At 42.6% G+C, this 20521-nt stretch overlaps 1 protein-coding gene across 1 annotated transcript in view; it reads left to right on the top strand.

The window, feature by feature from the left end:
* GRHL2 (grainyhead like transcription factor 2) overlaps positions 1 to 20178 on the top strand; it is a 176147-nt gene extending 155969 nt beyond the window's left edge. Inside the window, exons 15-16 of the mRNA XM_032760147.2 lie at positions 14167 to 14231; positions 16271 to 20178. Coding sequence (XP_032616038.1) covers positions 14167 to 14231; positions 16271 to 16385 — 180 coding nt within the window. The 3' untranslated portion in view covers positions 16386 to 20178. The remainder of the gene's footprint in view (positions 1 to 14166; positions 14232 to 16270) is intronic.
* The last annotated feature ends 343 nt before the right edge of the window (positions 20179 to 20521 follow it).

Raw genomic sequence — 20521 nt, forward strand, 5'->3', positions numbered from 1 at the left:
GTTATAGTGATAGAGACAACAGGACTGCCAGGAACACAGTTCAAAATTGTTGGTTGGTTTGGAAAACTGCTACATTGGAGCAGCATCTTGGGTTATGAAGCTAAATGTTAAACTATACGGGATAGTTCCTATAAATGGAATCATACCATTTCTTTCATTTGGGATACTCTTTTTTGAGCTTCCTTTGTGTTGTAGTAATCAGGACTTCACTCTTTTTATGATTAAATAGTATTCCATTGTGTAAATATACCACATTTTGTATTTCCACTTATCAGTTGATGGACATTGGAATTTTTCTACCTTTTGGCTATTGTGAATATGAGCTACTATGAGCATTCATGGACAAGTTTTGTTTGAATACTTGTTTCCAGTTCTTTTGGGTATGTTCCAAGGCATGGAATTGCTCAGCCAGATTAAAAAAGCCACATGTGGTATGATTCAATTTATAGGACATATTCAGAATAAGCAAATCCATAGAGACGAAAGGCAAGCTAGTGGTTGCCAGAGGATGGGGATAGGAGGTGGAACAACTGCTTAATGGGTTTTCTTTGGGGGGCATGAAAATGTTTTAGAATTAGATAGAGGTGTTGGTTGTACAATATTGTGTATCTACTAAACAGCACTGAATTATACACTTTAAGATGGTTTAAATGGTGAATTTTGAGATCTATTTATCTATCTATCTATCTAGTATTCATTGTTCACCAGAAATTTTTAAAAACTGTGTAGGAATGTTACCAATGTCATTGCGCTGCCCTCTGTGATCTGTTATTAACAAGTCCCCAGGCAATTCTGAGTGGAGCATCAAGGACCTCCAGAAACACACTGATGGAGGATTAGGTCATCTTTTTTCTTCTATAGGATTTTTCCATAGTATGGAGTTTGTTGTTAGTGGATCTGCCTCACATTAAGGAAAAACAAAAACAGAAATCAATGCCACAAAAATATGATCTATATATATTCAAATAAACCAAGATTTTTAAAATGAGTGTAAGATTGCTAGGGGATAGACTAAGCTGGAAGCTCATAAGCTGGAAAAGCTCATAAAATACTCGGACCTCTCTGGACAATATTGGATAATTTCATACTCCAATCTGGCCCTTAAGACTGTATTACCAAAACTGACTTAACCGGGACAGTGGTATTTGAAAACCACAGAAGCAGTTGCTTAAATGCATATTCTCTGACTTCAACTCTAGAGATTCTGATACTTCTGAATTGCAGGTAGATCAGGGAAGGGAGGAAGTGGGAATCAGGAACCTATATTTTTAACAAGCTCCTGAGGATATTCTGAGATGAGCTAGGTGTGAGAACCTCTGATCTAGACCATTTCTGCATTCATTCATTACACTCCGAGCCTTCCTTTTTCCTTGGTGTTTTTACCTTCCGTGGTATCTGACCAGTTCTATAAGTGTTCTGTAGATGGAGTTGGAATGGACCACAGTGGAACTCAATGTCACCTTCACTCCCACCTAAACAGCAGCTCAGCAACCTCTGCCTACCCTCCCCGCCTCAGCAGCATCTGGCTGTTGATCCCTTTTAGTGGGAGCTCATTACACCTGCCTCACTTTGGTTAGCTGAAGGTACAGGGTGAGGGGTGGGGATGTATCCTTTGACCCTGTAAGCCACAGAGAGGTCAGGTTCCCTAGGCTGGCTCTGGTCAGATGTCTTAGGGCAATTCTGATTTCATCTCCCCTTTATGTCTAAAAAGAAAAGGTTTCATTGAAGCACCAACACAAGCTATCTCCTTGCTTCCTAAGTTATGCAAATGGGAAAGCTGTGCAAGAGAAGTTCCTCCAGGATCCTCGGGTGATGCAGTCTGGAATGACAAAGCAGCCCCGGCAACTTGGGGGCAGCCACGAAGGACAGCAGGCTCTGTGTAAGCGAGGGCGTAAGCATGCTGTGAAATGAGGTGGTAGAATCTTCAAGAACAGTGGCTCCCGCTCACTGTAGTTGTACACCAAGTTTATCTGGGACCTGGGTGGGGTAATAAAGGGTTTCCTTTCAGGGTGTGGGTTCTCTTTAGACCAGGACCTTACTAGTGCATGACACTTTATCATAGTGACACCAGTGCATCCTCATATTTGGTAATATGCATGTGTATAATATAAATATATACAATACGACATATTGTATATCTATATTGGTATATACAAATGTATATTGGTAACGTGTGTGTGTGTGTGTGTGTGTGTACTATACAGACAGTATAGCTTAGGGGTCAGCATATGGGCTTGGCCTCAGAAAACCTGTGTTCAAATTCTGGCTGTGCCTCTTGCTAGCTGGACAAGTTTCTTAACCTCTTCTTCATTGTTAAAATGGAAATAATAATACTACCTACCTTGTGGGATTGTTGTGAGACAACAACAAATGAGACAACAGAGATCTGAAACTCTGCCTGGCCTCTGGTATATACCAAGTCCACAGTTAAATTAGTCTTTGTTACTAAATCATTGTTTGGGTAGAAATCCTCAGATTTTGGATTTCTCAAGTGCTCCTTTTCTACTGTCCAAAAGGCAGAATGTTATTTTTACTCATGATTCCATTACGTAATATCCCACGAATTTGAAATTTCAGAGGAGGCACGGCACAGGGCTGTGGAAATGGTGCAGGTATCTGCATCTGAAACTCCAAAGTTGTGTGGGGAGGTCCTCTCTCCTGAGCCCAGAGGCAAAAAGCTGCTCCCAAGAAATGATCTTTATGCCCCACAGTCCAAAGCCCCACATTAAACAAAGTCTCAAGATAAGAAGGCAACGTGACCCTGGTCTGCATGTTTTGTTTTGACTTTTAATTTCAAAATAATATCATTGTGAGGGGGCTTATAGTTTTTAACAGCTGAAGGTTATATAGACAGAAAAAATGCTCAGTGAGTAGAAAAGGGAAAAACCTTAACTTTTAAGAAAACGTGACTAATCAAGAGATATTATGCTTGACCTCAGGCCATCACTTTGAACTCTGTCACTGGTTGAAAATGGCTTCCCATAAACACAAACAAAGTCCCCTACTCATTACTGTGGACCTAGGGCATTGCTTATCTAACTGGGCCCATCAGAATCACCTGGGCTACCTTTCAAAGATGCCATCCCACGGATGGATCACTTGAGGTCAGGAGCTCAAGACCAGCCTGGCCAACGTGGTGAAACCCCGTCTCTACCAAAAAATTAGCTGTGTGTGCTGGCATGCGCTGTAGTCTCAGCCACTTAAGAGGCTGAGGCAAGAGAATCGCTTGAACATGGGAGGTGGAGTTTGCAGTGAGCTGAGATTGTGCCACCACACTCCAGACTGGGCGAGAGTGACTCCGTCTCAAAAAAAAAAAAAAAAGATGCCATCCCAGAACCCCACCCATGATCTTCAGAATCAGATTCTATAGGGGTAGGCCCAGGAATCAGCACTGGTAACAAGCTTCCTGGTTGAATTGAAGCCCATTAATGTGAGAGCCACTAGCTGGTGTGTACTTTGGCTGGGAACTGGTATTAGAGTCTGATTCTGCCCTAAGGTCCTACATGCATTATTCACTTAGGATGGTAATAAGTCACCTTATGACACTCTTTTGGTTGCACATTCTGCAAAGGTAGTTTTAAACCAAGATGTGGCCCTACAGTCTGTTATTTCATAACCCCATCCCAGCAGATTTTAGGAATTGGCCTGGGTCTAGGCTACCACCTTCATCAAGGGCTTGGGAAGACCAAATGCTCTCTGTTGAGAAAGGAACTCGTAGTCTTCCAGGGCCGGCAGAATTCACAACTCCAAATGTAAAAGTATGCCTTGTGTGAGTCTTGCAATTGTTTTGGAAATAGAAACACTTGCTTCATATCAATATTCACATTGTTTTGCTCCCTTCCTGGACTAATTATTGAAAGGTTGATTGTGCCTCAACTTCCTTATCTATAAAATGAAGTCATCAACAGCATTAAATGAGTTTAACACATATATTCAGTAGATATTAGCTGAGCAGATGATGGCAATGATGTTGATGATGCAGCTATTTCCACAGTAGGGATATTTGGATTGCTTCCCATTGGAGAACCTGCTGTTATTGCCCCTACTGAACACCCAACTCCCTATCCTCAGCCAGGTGTTATTTAGGTGTAAAAGGAAGTTTGAACTGGAGAACAAAGAGCCAAAAAACAAAAAAAGAGTTTTCTTTTTTTTTCTTCAAAAAATAATTTTTGGCAATTGGTGATGAAGTGTGGATTTGTCATCTTTAGAATAGTGTTGCCACCCTTCCTTCCGAGTAACTTAGGGTTGAGTCAGAAGGTGTCACATCAGGCAGATTTGTTGAACAGTTTGGCAATGGTGACAGTGTTCCTACAGCCTAAAGGATTTCCTGGAGTCTGTAATTTAAGCCACTTGATAGGTTGGAGTTCTGTTTTTTAAAAATTGGGCTGTTCTTATACTCAGCAGACATTATATTCTTCCTTGAGATACTATTTTTGAGTTTGCCTTTATTAAAGAAGTCTCCAGGCCAGGCGTGGTGGCTCACACCTGTAATCCCAACACTTTGGGAGGTCGAGGAGGGCCGGGAGTTCGAGACCAGCCTGGCCAACATGGTGAAACCCTGTAGATACTAAAAAATACAAAAAATTAGCTGGGCATGGTGGCGGGTTCTGGTAATCCCAGCTACTCGGGAGGCTGAAGCAGGAGAATCCCTTGAACCTAGGAGGTGGAGGTTGCAGTGAGCCAAGATCGCGCCATTGCACTCCAGCCTGGGCAACAAGAGCGAAACTCCAATCTTAAAAAAAAAAAAAAAAAGAAGAAGAAGAAGTAGAAGAAGTCTCCACGTAAGAGTGAGGTCAGGACACTGCCATAAATGCAAGTGCAGCAGCATGAGAAGAGAGGGTAGACTGGGGAACTTGACTGACTTGGTTCAAATCATAACTGTGTAGTCTTGAGTATGTCCATTTTTGAATGTTTGGTTTCCTTCCTTGCAACATGTGAAAAATGCCTACCATGAAGAATAGTTTTGTTTGTACTACCCTTGACCTCTTACTGTTTTGGAAAGAACTCTTGACCACAACAAAGAGGAATGTAATTATGGTTTAATCTATGCCAAGCCGAGTCACTTTTCTGGATTATTCTTCTTATTCAGTAGTCCTAAACCCCCCAGACCTTCATTTCACCTGCCAGAAAATCATTATCTCTACAGATCTGTACACCCAGATAGAACAAGAAAAAGAGTTCTCTATCAGTCAGATGTTACTAAATATTCCCATACTTGGTATCATTTGGAGAATATAGACTATTTTTCTTTTCATTTGCATATTTAGTATTACATCAATCAAGCCATCCACATAACTTTGATGATTCAATTTGGCTTCTTTATTGTTATAATTAGGTTTTAAACTGCCTTAAAGACAAAGAATTTGGTGGTGGTGATGGTGGTAGTGAGATGAGTTTCCAATTCTTTTTTTTCTGCATTTCTAGTGATTTTTACCGAGTAATCTTGCAAATAAAGCATCTCTGGCCACTGTACCTTCTGGCTAATCCCCAAGGCCAGCAGGCCCACTCATACCTCAGGGCCTTTGCACTTGCTGTTCCCTCTGCCAGGAATGTCCTTCCTCCATATGGACAAGGCTCACTTCCTCCATGCCTGCTCACATGTTGCCTTATCAGATGGGCCTTCCCAGCCCACCTATGTAAATAGCATCTTCATCACTCTCTGTCATTCATAGCACTTATCACCACTTGACATAGTTATATTTGTTCCATGTTTATTGTTTCTCTCTTCCCCAGTTGAATGTCAAGTTCATGAGATCAGGGGCTGTGTTTCTTTTCTGTGGTGTATTCCCAGAGCCTTCAGCATAAGTTTTCTTGACTGAATTGGGCATCTGCTGTATGTATACCCCTAGACTGAGTGCTGTGGGTGGTGTGATCTTCACATGCCCTGCTTCATTGGATTTTTATAATATCCCCGTGAACATGGCAGGTAAATAGCATCATCACCACTTTACAGATGTAGAAACTGAGGGCCAGAGGGCGTGGTTTCCAAAGGGCTGACAGCTCCACAGATTGATAGAGCCAACTTAAGTCCTCAAGCAACTTAAGCCCAATTGGGGAGACATTTACATCTGAAAAGTTATCACAAGAAGGATAAACATTCCCATTCAGAGCTCACCATATCTAAAGAGATCAGGCAATACTAAGCCATCAGGCAAGAAGTAGTCTGTGTGGTGTTGATCCCATGCAGTCAGACAGCTGAGCTGGGCGAGTTACTCAACCTCTCTACACTCCAGCGTCATCACTTCTGAAATGAGAATAATTATGAGATAATATTATGAGGATAATAAAATGGGATATAGGATTGGTGTGAGGATAAATGAGTGTGTATACATGGTACTTAAAGTAACACACAGAAATTATAAATTAATATATACTGTGTGTGTGTTCATGTGTCTGTGTGTGTGTCTGTGTGTCTGTTAGTGTATTTTATGTGTCACACACACACACACACACACACACACACACACACACACACACAGGCAATGACTGTGAGTGCTATGAGGTGGAGAGACAGATTGTGTTTCCCCTAAGGCGAAGAGGCTAGAGAAAGGGATAAGGATGTTCTCTGTCAGTGAAGCTAGCTGATGTCTACAAAGAAAAAGGTCGCTCATGGCCTTAGTAGCACCCACTTTTTGTCCAACTGTGTCATTCATGTGTGGAGGAGATTCATGAATCCTACCTGAAATGGTAGGTTCTCCTGAAATGTCAAACACGGCCACCTAGGCAGCATTTACAAGCAAGAGTCCATTGCTTTTTTGATATATATCTTAAGCGCCCCCAGTGAATGAACAGCATATAACTCTACATAAAAATCATTAAATGTAATTGACTTCCAGAGCAGGCAGTTCTGTTGTATGCCTCTGGAGAAGGCTGGCTGAATTGGAATTGGTCCGTAACTTCTGTCTATCACATACATGAGGTTTCTGGGCAAAGAGAACTTTCCACAAAATAAGTCTAAAAATCATAGATCATCAGACAACCAATAACACACTGATGAGATATCTCCAAGATCTAGAATCGTCCTGGGTGTTAAGGAAGTCTTTGGGGTTTTTACAAATATTGATAATGCACTTTTTATAACATGCACTTTTTATAAAAATGCATGCTCAGTCGAGATTAACTTGAAAAACACAAAGAAAAGGCCGGGCACGGCGGCTCACGCCTGTAATCCCAGCACTCTGGGAGGCTGAGGCGGGTGGATCACGAGGTCAGGAGATCGAGACCATCCTGGCTAACACGGTGAAACCCCGTCTCTACTAAAAATACAAAAAATTAGCTGGGCGCGGTGGCGGGTGCTTGTAGTTCCAGCTACTTGGGAGGCTGAGGCAGGAGAATGGCATGAACCCGGGAGGTGGAGCTTGCAGTGAGCGGAGATCACGCCACTGCACTCTAGCCTAGGTGACAGAGCGAAACTGTCTCCAAAAAAAAAAAAAAAGAAAAGAAAAAGAAAGAAAGAAAAACACAAAGAAAAAAACCCAAGCACTCCGAATCACCCTGTTCCGACAGAACGATCATGTGCCACACGTTTTCCATTCATAGAAGGAAGGATTGTTGTGTGGGTGATCTCATCCAGCCCCTGGGCAGAAGGAATTTTCTGCCACCCCTGACAGACGGCCAGCTTCCTCTGCATGATGATATCCTGCCTGGTCTCACTTTCCAGGGTTCTGAATTTGGCAAAGCGCATCTCCCTGACGTGCATGGAGGCAGGGAACACTGTCCCAGGGTGGCATATTTGCAAGCTGCCTTTGATGCTGAGAGTTGCACTGAGAGCAGGACTTTGCCCTCCTGGAGGCAGAGGTTTCACCTTTGCCAGTTGCTTCTTTGTACTGGATGGGGTCTGTGAGACTTGCCCCCAAACCATCTCAACACATGCCCATTTTCTCTAGCAGTTCAGAATCTAAAGCCATCTGCCAGGTTGTTCCCTTTCAAATTCTGTCTCTGCCACTTACTAGCTGAGGGATCCTGGGTGAGTTACTTACTGACTGGAAGCCTCAGTTCTCTAATCTGAGAGACAGAGCTCACAAAAGCACTTATTCCATTGTCATGATGTGAGGCCCAAGCAAGTGAATAGATGCAAAGCTCCACATGCCTGTGTGCTGGGGACCCAGTGACTCAATAAGTGCTAGCTATGGCTGGTGCTACTGCTACCCTAGATTTTATGCGCCTTACCCAGTTCTGACTTGCATCAGTTGATTTGTGAGCTGAGGTGTTCCCTTTCATGCTTTGGGGAGCTGGGAATCAAACCCCCAAAAAGAGAAAACCCGAGCATCAGATTCACTTTTCATTAGGAACAGGGGGAACTAACAGATATAAGCTGGTTGATGTTGAGTGGAAAAACGTCCCTATTTTATTTTTCCGTTTTATTTTAAAAAGAAGTTCCAAGTAACACTAACCAAATTTCCCAAAAACCAACTCTTGAAGGGCAAGGAAGTCAGAATGGTAGTTAGGTACAAATAACATAGTCTCTAGGACTTCCGTGTATGCAACAAGCTCTTATACACAGAAAAATGTTTATCGGGGTGCTTACCTTTTTGTGCCATGGATACCTTTGGCAGTCTGGTGAAATATATGGACCCTTTACAGAATAATGTTTTTAGATGTATAAAATAAAATACATAGGATTATAAAGGAAACTAGTTATATTGATATTTATCTTCAAAATAATAAAAAACCATGCTTATGATATAGGAAACATGTGCTCCTTATTCATGCATTAAATATGATCTATGAGTGAGACTAATAACTACTGTAATTACAAAGTATGATGAATGAATGTCATCAGTATTTTGGAACATCTGCAGGATTCTAATATGACATGAAATATCTATGATTTCCATTGTTAAAAAAGACACAGGTACTGCTAATGTTACTTTATGTTCATACTTGAAGAAAATGCTACATTCCAGTTGGAGGTTAGTGAAAATAAAGACGAATGTTTTCCCCATCCAAGTTCATATATATACTCTTTGGGCATCTGTGGACCCCCAGGTTAAGATCAACCATGCTGAGGAAATGGCAGCTCTAGAAATGATGGGGAAGCAGCTTGTCCTTCAAGGATTTTTTCTAGTCACCAGCTCTGTTAACTGGGTCTTTCTAGAATCCCAGGGAATGGGGAAGGTAGTGAGCTGACTCCTGAGAATTGGCTATGTCTGGGGTCCTTTTTCCTTCATCCCTTCAGCAAAGCTTCACTCAGAGCACTCTGGATGCAGAACCAGCTCCCCTTGGCAATTCCCTTTTAATTTGCATGTGCAAGTATGGCCACCAGGAGACATGACAAACAGTGCAGATGCCAGGCATGGGAGGAAGAGAGAAAGAAAGCATAAATTCGTCAAAACGGCGTTTTGGGGGAGGAGTGATGAAAGCTATGTCAACTGTACATTATTGAGTGTCTCGCCAGATTTGGAAGCAGCATTAACAACATTAAGACATTCGAGGAAACTTTCTAGTGTTCTTTTAGACAGATACAATATCTTCTCAAGCAGTCGCTAAAGGAATTTGATATTCTAAAGAGATAGTGAGCTGCTATACAGCCAGGGTTACGTAGAAGTATTTCAAAGAAGTTAAACATTTCTGGAAACTTATAACATTTTTATTTCTAATTTTATTGAATTATGATTCAATGTAGCTTATCTTTGTTACCCAATCCATGGGAGAATCTCTTTAGGATATATAATATTTATAATATTTGTGTGTGTATATCTATATATAAATGTGTCTGTGTGTGTATAGGTGTGTGTATATTTTTATTATATTATATAAAGTGTAATGGTTATATTATCCAACTGTTTTTACCTATCCGTCTACTAGATTTGTTCAATTCTTAAAAAGGTCTATTGAAATCTCTCACTGTAATTGCATTGTTTCAAGGTTTTCAAGTGAGTCTCCCACAATAATTGCATTTTCATTTTGCAATAGCAAAGCACTTAAGCAAAAATTATTACATCTGTAACAATTACCTATAATAATTTTTGCTTAAGTGCCATGTTATCAGATGCATAAAGTTTTATGATTGCTGTAGCTTCTCCATCAATTGTGCTTTTTATCATTATATCATATATCATATCCATTCATATCCATATATCAGATCATTATATCATATCCATTCTTAACCTCGTCAACCTTAAATTATACCTTGTCACTCCTCTTTTGCCTTGTTTGCATTTGATTGGTATAGTCACCCATCAGTCATCCTTCACTCACTACATTGTCTTCAGTGCTTTTCTTTTAAACACCATACAGTTGGGCTTCTTTATCTTTCTCTTTATTTATTTATTTTCTTTTATACTCACTGAGACACTCTGGCTTTTGCTGGAAGAATGAAGTTTATTCTCATTTGGTGTAATAACTGATACACTTGATTGTATTTCTTCCATCTTTTTGTTTATTATTTCATTTTGTGGCTTCTTCTTACTTTCTCTTTAGTTTTGCAGTCAGATTCTAAGTTGCTGTATTTCAACTTTTAAATTTGAAAATTATTATTTACGTTTCCTAAATCTTCCAAATTCCTAAAGTAATTCTTCGCTACTATTTGAAAATAAACTTCCAACTATTTTCTCCACCAGCGCCCTCCAGCTCCGCTCCTCCCTCTGTGAGATGAGACTTTAGAGCTGTATTTTCTCCCTTGCCTTCCCTCCTTTCACTAAAATGAGCCAGTTGAAATGCCTACCCGCTCCCCATCAACTTCCAACTTCTAGATTTTGCAAAAATAGTTTAATGCTTTATTTCTAGAAAACGATCAGATTTTCCTTTGTCCTTTTTACTTCAAGAATCTTTATTTAGCACATACATTTCACATTTGCAGTCCACATAACCCTATGTGCCAAGCTTGTCCAACCCATGGCCTGCAAGCTGCAAGTGGGCCAAGATAGCTTTGAATATGGCCCAACACAAATTCATAAACTTTCTTAAAACATTATGAATATTTTTTGCAATTCTTTTTAAGTCCATCAGCTATCATTAGTGTTAGTGTGTTTTATGTGTGGCCCAAGACAATTCTTCTTTCAATGTGGCCCAGAGAAGCCAAAAGATTGGACACCCCTGCTATATATACTCAAGTTTACAGCATGACACTGGTGGCTTTTTTCCTTCCCCCTTTCCCTAGTTTGATGTCTCCATTTGGATGCATTTGCTATTTGGATGGAGCTTTTGTGAATCTAGTGGTCCCTTGAGGTCCTGGGGAGGACTGGTTCCAGGACACCTCCCCCAAACCCAAATCCACAGATGCTCAAGTCTGTCATGTAAAATGGCATAGATATTTGCCTATAACACACACACATCCTCCCATGTACTTTAAATAATCTCTAGATTACTTATAATATGTAATACATTGTAAAGGCCATGCAAATAATAGTTACACTGTATTGTTTTGATTCATATTACTTTTTGCCATTGTACTTTTATTTTTCAATTTTTCTAATATTGTCAATCCATGACTGATTGAATCCAAGAATACAGAACCTGGAGATACTGAGGGCCGATTGTATTTTTTCAAATGAGATATTTGGGTGAAATACACTGCTCTTTCACCCTGATAAGTGAGAGATAGCTTGTTGGTGTATGGGATTTATGGAGTGAAATACTTTTTTCCTGTAGTCTGTAAGAGTTCCTGTCCACTGTCATTTGGTTTCTAGTGTTGAGATGAGAAGACTGAAGCCAGGCTTATCTTTTTTTGGGGTAACTTGCTATTTCTGTCTGGGAAGTTCCAGGATGTTTTCAAGTCTTTCTTCTTTTCCATCATGATTTCCATCTATGCTCTATCCTTTTGCTTTGCACTTTGAAATTGTTTTTGACTTGATTTTTTCTGACACTATTGAGATTGCTAAATTGACCACCTATCCTTTCATTCATTTGCTCAACTTCAAAAAATGTTTAGATCAATGATCATATTTGTATATCAGAATTTTGCATGTGCATGCTCCACAAGTGTTCTGTTTTTCTTAAGTGCTGTTTTATGTTCCGTTCAAATGGATGCCTCCAACAGAAGTTCTGCCAATTTTCTTTGCAGTCCAAAGACCCCCACTGGATGTGTTGTTTTTCATCCTTGGCTCATTTGGCTCAGGTGTGGCTGTGAGGCGATCTCATCAGTGATGGATTAGTGATGTCTGTCAGGCCGGCTATTCGCTGCCAGTCTCCTTTTGCTCTCCCAGCTCTCTGCTCACCTGTTCAGTGCCTTCGGGCCTTATTAGGGGATGGGGAGTTCTTCCTGTGGGGTGAGATAGATGGAAGGGTGGGAATCTGTGAGTCTCTGTAGAGTGAACTCTTCTTAGGATCCAAAGTTCCTCCAGCTCTGCTCTAGACCTCTTCAGCCTCTCTTTCCAGCCTCTGCTAGACTTTCCAATAATCCACATTTCAAACTTCACCTTTCTCAGCTGCCTGTGAGCCCCACCAACTGCTGGGCTCAGAAGGGGCAGACAGATTTGATTTGGTAGTAGAGAGGGTATGAAAGACATTTAGGGCAGGGCTTTCCCGAATCCATCTGTAAACTATTACTACTTTATATTTATAAAAGTGAAACGCAATGATTGTAAAAATAAATAGAACCGAATTTTTCAAAACAAAAAAAAGGATCTCCTTGTTTCTGTCCATTCTTCAGTGGTAGTCCCTGCTAATATGTTGGTGGGTCCTTCAAATATTCTCTATGTACTTACAAAATATATATATATATATTTTTTTTTTTTTTTTTTTTAATACAAGTGGGATCACACTATAAACACAATTTTGCAACTTGGTATTTTCTCCTCAATATGTTAAGAATATTTTTGTTAATGTGAATTCATGTAGGCTTCCCACATTTCTTTTGATGACTGCATGATTTTTAAGTGTGAATTATTAAAATGTGTTTAACAGATGTTTGTTATATGCAGTTTTCTCTATTCTAAACAGTGATGCTTTGAAAATCTTTGTGTACATCTGAATGTATTTCTGTAGACCTGATTACTAGATATGGAATATGTGGGTCAAAGGATATATGCATTTTAAATTTTAATAGCTTCTGCCAAATTTCTTTCCAAGAAGTTGAGCATGTTATTCTTGCATCTGAGAGTAACAATATGGAATATGAGAATTGCTGTTTCTCATACTTTGGCTGATGCTGTATTATCAAGTTTTAGTTTTTTGTTACTTTGAAAAATAGGCCGGGTACAGTGGCTCACACCTGTAATCCCAGGACTTTGGGAGGCCAAGGTGGGTGGATCACGAGGTCAGGAGTTCGAGACCAGCCTGGCCAACATGGTGAAACCCCATCTTTTCTAAAAATACAAAAATTAGCCAGGTGTGGTGGCAAGCACTTGTAGTCCCAGCTACTCAGCAGGCTGAGGCGGGAGAATCGCTTGAACCTGGGAGGCAGAGGTTGCAGTGAGCCGAGATCGCACCACTGCACTCCAGCCTGGGCACCAGAGCAAGATTCCATCTCAAAAAATAAATAAATAAAAATAAATAAAAGTGGTATCCTACTTTGCTTTAATTTGAAAATTTTAAATTATGACTGTGTAGTGCGTTTTTTATAAGCTCATTGTCCAATTATTTTTCTTCCATGAATTGCTTCTTCAGGTTTTTTCTTCCTTTGCCCATTGAATTGCTGCTTTTTCTTGATTTGCAGTTCTTTTTTACTTAAGGAAGTTAGTTCCATGTCTGTCATTTGTGTTGCAAAAATGTTTCCCAGTGTATTTTTTGTCTTCAGCATTTTAGTTGTTTTTTTTTTCTGTACTGCATTTTTAAAGTTGTGTTGTTTTATTAACCTTTTGACCTTTTTCTTTAGGTTTCCTGTCTTGTTTAGAAAGATCGTCCTTACTTTAAGATGACAGCTATCCAAAAAATTAACTCATGGTTTCTTCCTCTACTTTTACAGTTTCATCTTTCACATGTAAATCTTTCTAGATGGCTACTATTTCATCCAACATCACAGTTACAGTCCATCTTTTTCTGACTGACCTGGAATGCCGCTTTTATCATAGATTGAATTCCCATGAGGCTGAATTTTTTGTTGAATGATTTAAAGTCTATCCAAAGGGAGAGGCTCATAAATGAGTGTTTTGAGAGTTTGACTCATGGGTGAAGAGCACTCTATCCCTGGGAAAATGTCCAAGGGAGTGAAATTGGAACTTTCCCCCTTGCCTCCAGTTGGGCGTCCTTCTGTGCTCATCTGCCTTCTTGTTATTGGTATTACAGATATCTGAGAAATATGGGCTGCCCGTGGAGAAGATAGCAAAGCTTTACAAGAAAAGCAAAAAAGGGTAAGAAAGAAACTGAACTTAAATTGACTTTCAAATCAGTTAAGTCCACATGATGCTTTAAAAATAAAATGATGCCTGTCTTTTGTTAGGTCTGTTGCCCGCTTTTCATAAAAATTGTGTCCTTCTTCCAGAGAATTGCAGAGGAGATTGCATTTGGAAGATCTTTAGGGAGAGAGGGAGGGAGGGAGGCAGTGCATTGGCACTATGTCAGCTGAGATGCCTATTTCAATGACAAGACGAGCAGGAAGACCACAGAGGTCTGGAGGTGCTGAGGACACTGGGGAGAATGGCAAAGTCACCTTTCTGCAGGGAGTGGAGTTTATAGGGAATCACGTATGGCCCTTGGGGTTGGTTTCTGGGTGGCATACTAGGAACAAAAAATGGTTTGGAACATAGGGGATTCTTCTAAGGTAATTATCAAGAAAATGTTCTCAAATGATCATTGGACCTGTGTGTTCTCATTGTTAAGAACAATAGGTCATATTTACTGGGTGTTCAGTAGGTTCGGGGTCCCTTCTTAGTACTTTACATGTATTCCTCTATTTAGTTCTCACCACTCTGTGAGGTGGAATCTCTTATCTCTGATTTATTTGATGAAGAAAGCAAGCCAGAGGGGGCTTAAGCATGTCACGCAAGGTCTCATGTTCAGTAGGTAGAGCACAGATTTGAACCCATCTGTGTCCTCAAAGCTCAAGTGCTTAGCTCCCATGTTCTGCCGTCTGACTTTCTGTGTGGGCTTCCTATGTGTGAGGGTCTAAGAGTAGGGGCCACAGGAGCTAGTGTAAGTGCCAGGAGAGGGTATCTGTTGACTCAGCTTCTGGGGTATTTTCCTACAAAAGGCAGAAGATGAGTCTTTCAACTCTTCTCCAGATCACTTTCATAAAAGAAATTGGATTATCTGGGAAGCTCAGGCTTTCTGAGTGATGAGTACTGTTGGTTGATTGGAGGATCCGACAGGAAACCCTTTCCACCTGAGCTCTTGTTGGAAAATTCACCAAAACGCACATTATACTTCTTGCCAAGGTCAATGTAGTAGGCTGGGTGTATTACTGACAGTGAGATTTGAGTGGTGTCTCACAGTCTTATTGCCGAGCAGAAATCCTCAGTGCAGAGGTACATGCTGATGATAACATTTTGCTTTCATCAAGCTCTGTATCAGGTGTTGTGCTAAATGTTTTTATCATAAAAACAATCCGTTAAAGCTAAGTGACTGTTCTTACTTTTACAGGAGAATAAACTGAGGCTCTGAAAGGCTAAACAGCTTGCCTGCTGACACATAACTGTAAAATGATAGATTCAGTGGTTCATTCTCAAACTAGCATCTGTCTGACTTCAAATCATGAAATTGGCTTAAGGAAATTATGGAAGTCTCTGGAAGCTGTTGGCTTTCTTAAAACTCTACCAGGGATAGTTAGCCCCAGGAGTAGGTCACAGGTGGTAAAGTACAAGTGTCAGAATGAGGTAAAGCTAATTTCAAAATCAAGCTCAGCTACGCACTAACTGAATGAACTTGGGGAAACAGTTTAACCTTGTTGAGCTCAGTTTTCTCATTTGCAAAAGGGCGATGACATCTGCCTTCACAGTTGCTGTGAGAACTAAATACAAGGTCATATTACATGCTCAAAAAAGGGTAGCTGCGATTCTTGCTTATTTTCCTCTTCCTCCTAAGAGCAGAGGCAATATGGTTTACTGAAAAGAGTTAGAGAGCCTAATGATTTAGGTCCTGGCGCTGGTAATCAGTAACTCTGTGATTCTGGGCTTCCTAACTTCCCTGGGCCTCAGTTTACTCATCTATAATGCAAGCAGTTTGGGTTGAATGTTAGTTCTGAGAAATTGAGGCTTTGCTTTCCTCAAACTAGCTTTTGGGGAAAGAAAACAGAATGAGGGTCTTTCCCTGCCTTGTGTCCTCTCTCTTCCACTCCTCCCAGCCTCCACCGCAAAAGAATGGCTACGAGAACCCCCAGCCTGGCGCTCCCCTTGCCCTGGGCACATTGTTCATGGCGTCTTTGTTTTTCACACCCCTCCCCGCTCCATGGCAGCATCTTGGTGAACATGGATGACAACATCATCGAGCACTACTCGAATGAGGACACCTTCATCCTCAACATGGAGAGCATGGTGGAGGGCTTCAAGGTCACACTCATGGAAATCTAGCCCTGGGTTTGGCATCCGCTTTGGCTGGAGCTCTCAGTGCATTCCTCCCTGAGAGAGACAGAGGCCCCGGCCCCAGAACCTGGAGACCCATCTCCCGCCTCTCACAACTGCTGTTACAAGACTGTGCTGGGGAGTAGGGCAAGGGACAGGCCCCACTGTCGGTGTGCTTGGCCCATCCACTGGCACCTACCACGGAGCTGAAGCCTGAGCCCCTCAGGAAGGTGCCTTAGGCCTGTTGGATTCCTATTGCCCACCTTTTCCTGGAGCCCAGGTCCAGGCCCGCCAGGACTCTGCAGGTCACTGCTAGCTCCAGATGAGACCGTCCAGCATTCCCCCTTTAAGAGAAACACTCATCCTGAACAGCCTAAAAAATCCCCATCCCTTCTTTCTCACCCCTCCACATCTCCCCAGTGGCTGGACAAAATGAGCTACTTCTGGGTGCAGTAGTTATAGGTGGGGCAAGAGGTGGATGCCCACTTTCTGGTCAAACACCTTTAGGTTGCTCTGGGGAAGGTTGTCTTGCCAAATACCTCCAGGGTTCCCAGCAAGTGGCCACCAGGCCTTGTACAGGAAGACATTCAGTCACCGTGTAATTAGTAAGTAACACAGAAAGTCTGCCTGTCTGCATTGTACATAGTGTTTATAATATTGTAATAATATATTTTACCTGTGGTATGTGGGCATGTTTACTGCCACTGGCCTAGAGGAGACACAGACCTGGAGACCGTTTTAATGGGGATTTTTGCCTCTGTGCCTGTTCAGGAGACTTGCAGGGCTAGGGAGAGGGCCTTTGGGATGTTAAGATGACTGCAGCTGATGTCAAGATGGATTCTGCGGTGGGCATACCTGGGAGCTCATTCCCTGTCCCCAGAGGAAGCCCCCTCTCCCTCTCCATGGGCATGACTCTCCTTCGAGGCCACCACATTTATCTCACAATTATGTGTTTTGCTTGACTTTCCCTTTGCGCTGTCTCGTGGGAAAGGTCATCCTGTCTGAGACCCAGCTCCTTCTCCGGCTTTGGCTGCGGGCATGGCCTGAGCTTTCTGGAGAGCCTCTGCAGGGGGTTTGCCATCAGGGCCCTGTGGCTGGGCCTGCTGCAGAGCTCCTGGGCTATCATGAGAATCCTGGACACTGCTGTGCCTCCCAGTTTACAAGCACGCCCTTCATCTCAAGTGGCCCTTTAAAAGGCCTGCTACCGTGTGAGAGCTGTGAACAGCTCAGCTCTGTGTCGGCAGGCTGGGGCTTCCTCCTGGGCCACCAGACGGAAAGCGGGGATTGTTTGCCTTGCTCCTGGGTGCTGAGTTTTAAGGAAGTGAGTGAGAAAGAATGTGCCAAGATACCTGGCTCCTGTGAAACCAGCCTCAGGAGGCAAACTGGGAGAGAGAAGCTGTGGTCTCTTGCTACATGCCCTGGGAGCTGGAAGAGAAAAACACTCCCCTAAACAATCGCAAAATGATGAACCATCATGGACCACTGTTCTCTTTGAGGGGACAGGTTTAGGGGTTTGCGTTCACCCTTGTGGGCTGAAGCACTAGCTTTTTGGTAGCTAGACACATCCTGCACCCAAGGCCCAGGGTCTAGGACAGGTTCTCTACAAAGGCCCAGATTTGTTTGTAAAGCACTTTGACTCTTACCTGGTGGCCCCCTCTCTAAGGGCTTCCTGCGCTCCCACCTCATCTGCCCCTGAGATGCAGAGCAGGATGGAGGGGCTGCTTCTAGCTCAACTGTTTCTCCTTGAGGTTGCGGAGGGATTGAATGGGGCAGAGAGCAGGTGCTGTGCCCAAGAAGATCTCCGAGTGGCAGTGACGGGGCACCTTGCTGTGTGTCCTCTGGGCATGTTAACTCTTCTGTGGTGCCAAAGGTTTGCATCGTGGATCCAGCTGTGCTCCAGTCTGTCCCCTCCTCCTCCACTCTGACTGCCACGCCCTGGACCAGCAGCTTGGGGACCCTCCAGGGTACTAATGGGGCTCTGTTCTGAGATGGACAAATTCAGTGTTGGAAATACATGTTGTACTATGCACTTCCCATGCTCCTAGGGTTAGGAATAGTTTCAAACATGATTGGCAGACATAACAATGGCAAATACTCGGGCTGGGGCATAGGACTCCAGAGTAGGAAAAAGACAAAGATTTGGCAGCCTGACACAGGCAACCTACCCCTCTCTCTCCAGCCTCCTTATGAAACTGTTTGCCCGTCCTGCCCTAAGGCAGAAGATGAATTGAAGATGCTGTGCATGTTTCCTAAGTCCTTGAGCAATCACGGTGGTGACAATTGCCACAACAAGGGATATGAGGCCAGTGCCACCAGAGGGTGGTGCCGAGTGCCACATCCCTTCCGATCCATTCCGCTCTGCGTCCTTGGAGCACCCCAGTTTGCCTTTGATGTGTCCGCTGTGTATGTTAGCTGAACTTTGATGAGCAAAATTTCCCGAGCGAAACACTCCAAAAAGAGATAGGAAAACTTGCTGCCTCTTCTTTTTTGTCCCTTAAATTAATCAAACTCAAATAAGCTTAAAAAACTCCATGGAAGATCATGGACATGTGAAATGAGCATTTTTCTTTACTTTTTTTTTTTTTAAGGTCTGAACTGAACAGAACAAGAGTTTTTCCTCATACATCTCCAAACTGTTTAGACTTTATGAGTATTTAGAAGTTGGGACCAACAGAAAAATGCAGTCAGATGTCATCTTGGAATTGGTTTCTAAAAGAGTAAGGCATGTCCCTGCCCAGAAACTTAGGAAGTGTGAAATAAATCAAATGTTTATTTTCCTTCTTATTTAAAATCATGAAAATGCAACAGAAATAAAGGGTTTGTGCCAAATGCTATGAACGGCCCTTTCTTAAAGACAAGCAAGGGAGATTGATATATGTACAATTTGCTCTCATGTTTTAAAAAAAAGGTAAATGTAACTTAATAGTTTTGTAAATGGGAGAGGGGGAATCTATAAACTATAAATACAGTTATTTTATTTTTTGTACATTTTTAAGAAGAAAAAATAAATATTCATAACATAAAACAACAGTGTCTGGTGCTTTCTGTGCAGCCAGTGTTGGGGATTTTTACCTTGTTGGAGAGAGGTTTCCATGTGACGTGGGAAAATTCTAGCTGCCTTCAGGTCCTGGGCTTCAACAGAGCAGGGATTTCCTGGTAAAGTTACTTTGCTGTGCTTCACCCCAGTGTTAAATGTGAAGAGGGCTGAAGAACTTCCAAGGCTTCTGTGTGACCATGGCAGGCTACCCAGGGTGGTTATTCTTGGCCCGTCCCTTCGGGCAAGGAGTTGGTTCTGTTCACTTGCTTCTGCCCATCCTCACTCCCAGGCACACTCGCCCGCCCTTGAATTCCCACAAAAGCTTTCTGCTTCCTTAGTTCACCTGCACCAACCTCTGCATGGAGGCTGAAACCATGTGACTCTAACTCCAGTTTTCTCACAATCTCTTGCCCTGGAACCCACAGGCTCCCTAAGATCTGTTGGCTCAAATGTGAACACCTGGATGCACTATCCCAGTATCTGCTGGGGTTTCCTTGGTGGGTACCACTCTGTGGAGCCACCCTCACTCCTTTAACCGCTGTCCATGATTATCTCCCAAGAGCAGCTCTGTTCCAAACAAGTAGTGTTTCTACATCTTCCCATCTCTCTGTCTATCCATGTCCACAGCTTTCAAATCTTGGCTAAACATTTGCCTTCAGGAAGCCTCCCTTGACCAACTTCAACCCCAGCAGCATCTCCAGCAGCCTCTGTGCCTAGACCAGGGATGGGGAAGTGAGGGCCTGGAGGAAGCGCTCATTGCAGAGCCTTCTGGAGAGATCCTGGGATTACAAATGGGCCCCAAGGATTGTTGTCATGACTGTGTTCCACAGCCTCATTAGGAGGTCTTGGTGCTCTCCCCAGCTGCCCAAGTAGGTCCAGCTGAGGACACGAGCTGGTCTCCACATCTCCCGAGGCAGCCTCTCCCTTGGCCCGTGGCAGCCATGGTCCTGCTGTTAGGTGCTCATCACATGTGCCACCCAGCTCCCTGGAATGAGACGCTAGTTGGATAGCCGATGATGGTTGTCAGTGTCGTGAAGTTCAGTACCAGCTCTTGTCTTCCACTGTCTACACTGATTCAGTTCAATTACTCTGGACCTGATGTTTTGCC

The sequence above is a fragment of the Hylobates moloch genome, unplaced genomic scaffold (genome assembly GCF_009828535.3).
Source record: "Hylobates moloch isolate HMO894 unplaced genomic scaffold, HMol_V3 SCAFFOLD_9, whole genome shotgun sequence".
NCBI classification, from domain to species: domain Eukaryota; kingdom Metazoa; phylum Chordata; class Mammalia; order Primates; family Hylobatidae; genus Hylobates; species Hylobates moloch.